The sequence below is a fragment of the Rhincodon typus genome, unplaced genomic scaffold, assembly GCF_021869965.1.
Source record: "Rhincodon typus isolate 14 unplaced genomic scaffold, sRhiTyp1.1 hic_rhity00003848, whole genome shotgun sequence".
NCBI lineage: Eukaryota > Metazoa > Chordata > Chondrichthyes > Orectolobiformes > Rhincodontidae > Rhincodon > Rhincodon typus.
In genome coordinates, this window is record NW_025969486.1 from 2,147 (window position 1) to 2,985 (window position 839).

The following is an 839-nucleotide window of genomic DNA, read 5'->3' on the forward strand; positions in this document are numbered from 1 at the left end:
GAGGGTGGGAAAGGGGGGGGTGGGGGAGGGGGTGGGGGGAGTGAGAGAGGGTGCAGCACTGCGTCACTCACAAGCCGGCTTGTCGTCCTTGTCTTCGTCGTCGCTGTCCTCAGAAAGGCTGGCCGGCGAGCTGCCCACCGACGAGGACTTGTCCGAATCCCAGTCGGATTCCTTGGCCCAGTCGTCTGGCGGCGCCCGGGAGGCGGTCCCCTTCTCGGACGGGCGGTCATGGCGGGGGCCGGTCTGCTCAGGCGGTGGGCTGCGGGGGGTCCCCTCCACCTCCCCCTCGGCGGGAACCCGCCCCGGGGCCGGGGGGAGAGGGGTGGAACTGCGGGAGCCGGCCCCTCGCTGGCGGTGGCTCCGGCGGCAGGCGCGGAAGGAGAGCTCGGGGTCGTCCATCGGGTGGCAGTCAGGGCGGCACAGGCCATGGCGGGCGGCTCCAGTGAGCAGCTCCAGGTCGTGGCGGCCGCTCTCCCACCACTCGGGCAGCTCGGGCCAGGCCTGGCACAGCCTCAGGTGTTCCTCCAGCTGCGGGTGGTACAGGACCTGCTCCCGCACCTTCCGCAGCAGCTCCAGCCGGTACAGGGATCGCCTGGCACGCTCCTCCGTCAGCTGCTTCACCTGCCGGCTCATGTCTGGGTACTCTGCAAGGGTGGTGGAGGGGGGTTGGAGACAGGGGAGCGAGGAAGTGGGGGGGGACAGGGGAGTGAGGAAGGGGGGGGGACAGGGAGGGAGGTGGTAAGGCGACAGGGGAGCGAGGTGGGAGTTGGGGACAGGGGAGCCAGGAAGTGGGGTTGGGGACAGGGGAGCGAGGTGGTGGGGGGTGGGGACAGGGGAGC

At 71.4% G+C, this 839-nt stretch overlaps 1 protein-coding gene across 1 annotated transcript in view; it reads right to left on the reverse strand.

The window, feature by feature from the left end:
- Window positions 1-839, reverse strand: part of LOC125481846 (chromodomain-helicase-DNA-binding protein 8-like) — a 14,527-nt gene that overhangs the window by 2,073 nt on the left and 11,615 nt on the right. The window contains exon 14 of the mRNA XM_048593772.1: window positions 72-644. Coding sequence (XP_048449729.1) covers window positions 72-644 — 573 coding nt within the window. The remainder of the gene's footprint in view (window positions 1-71; window positions 645-839) is intronic.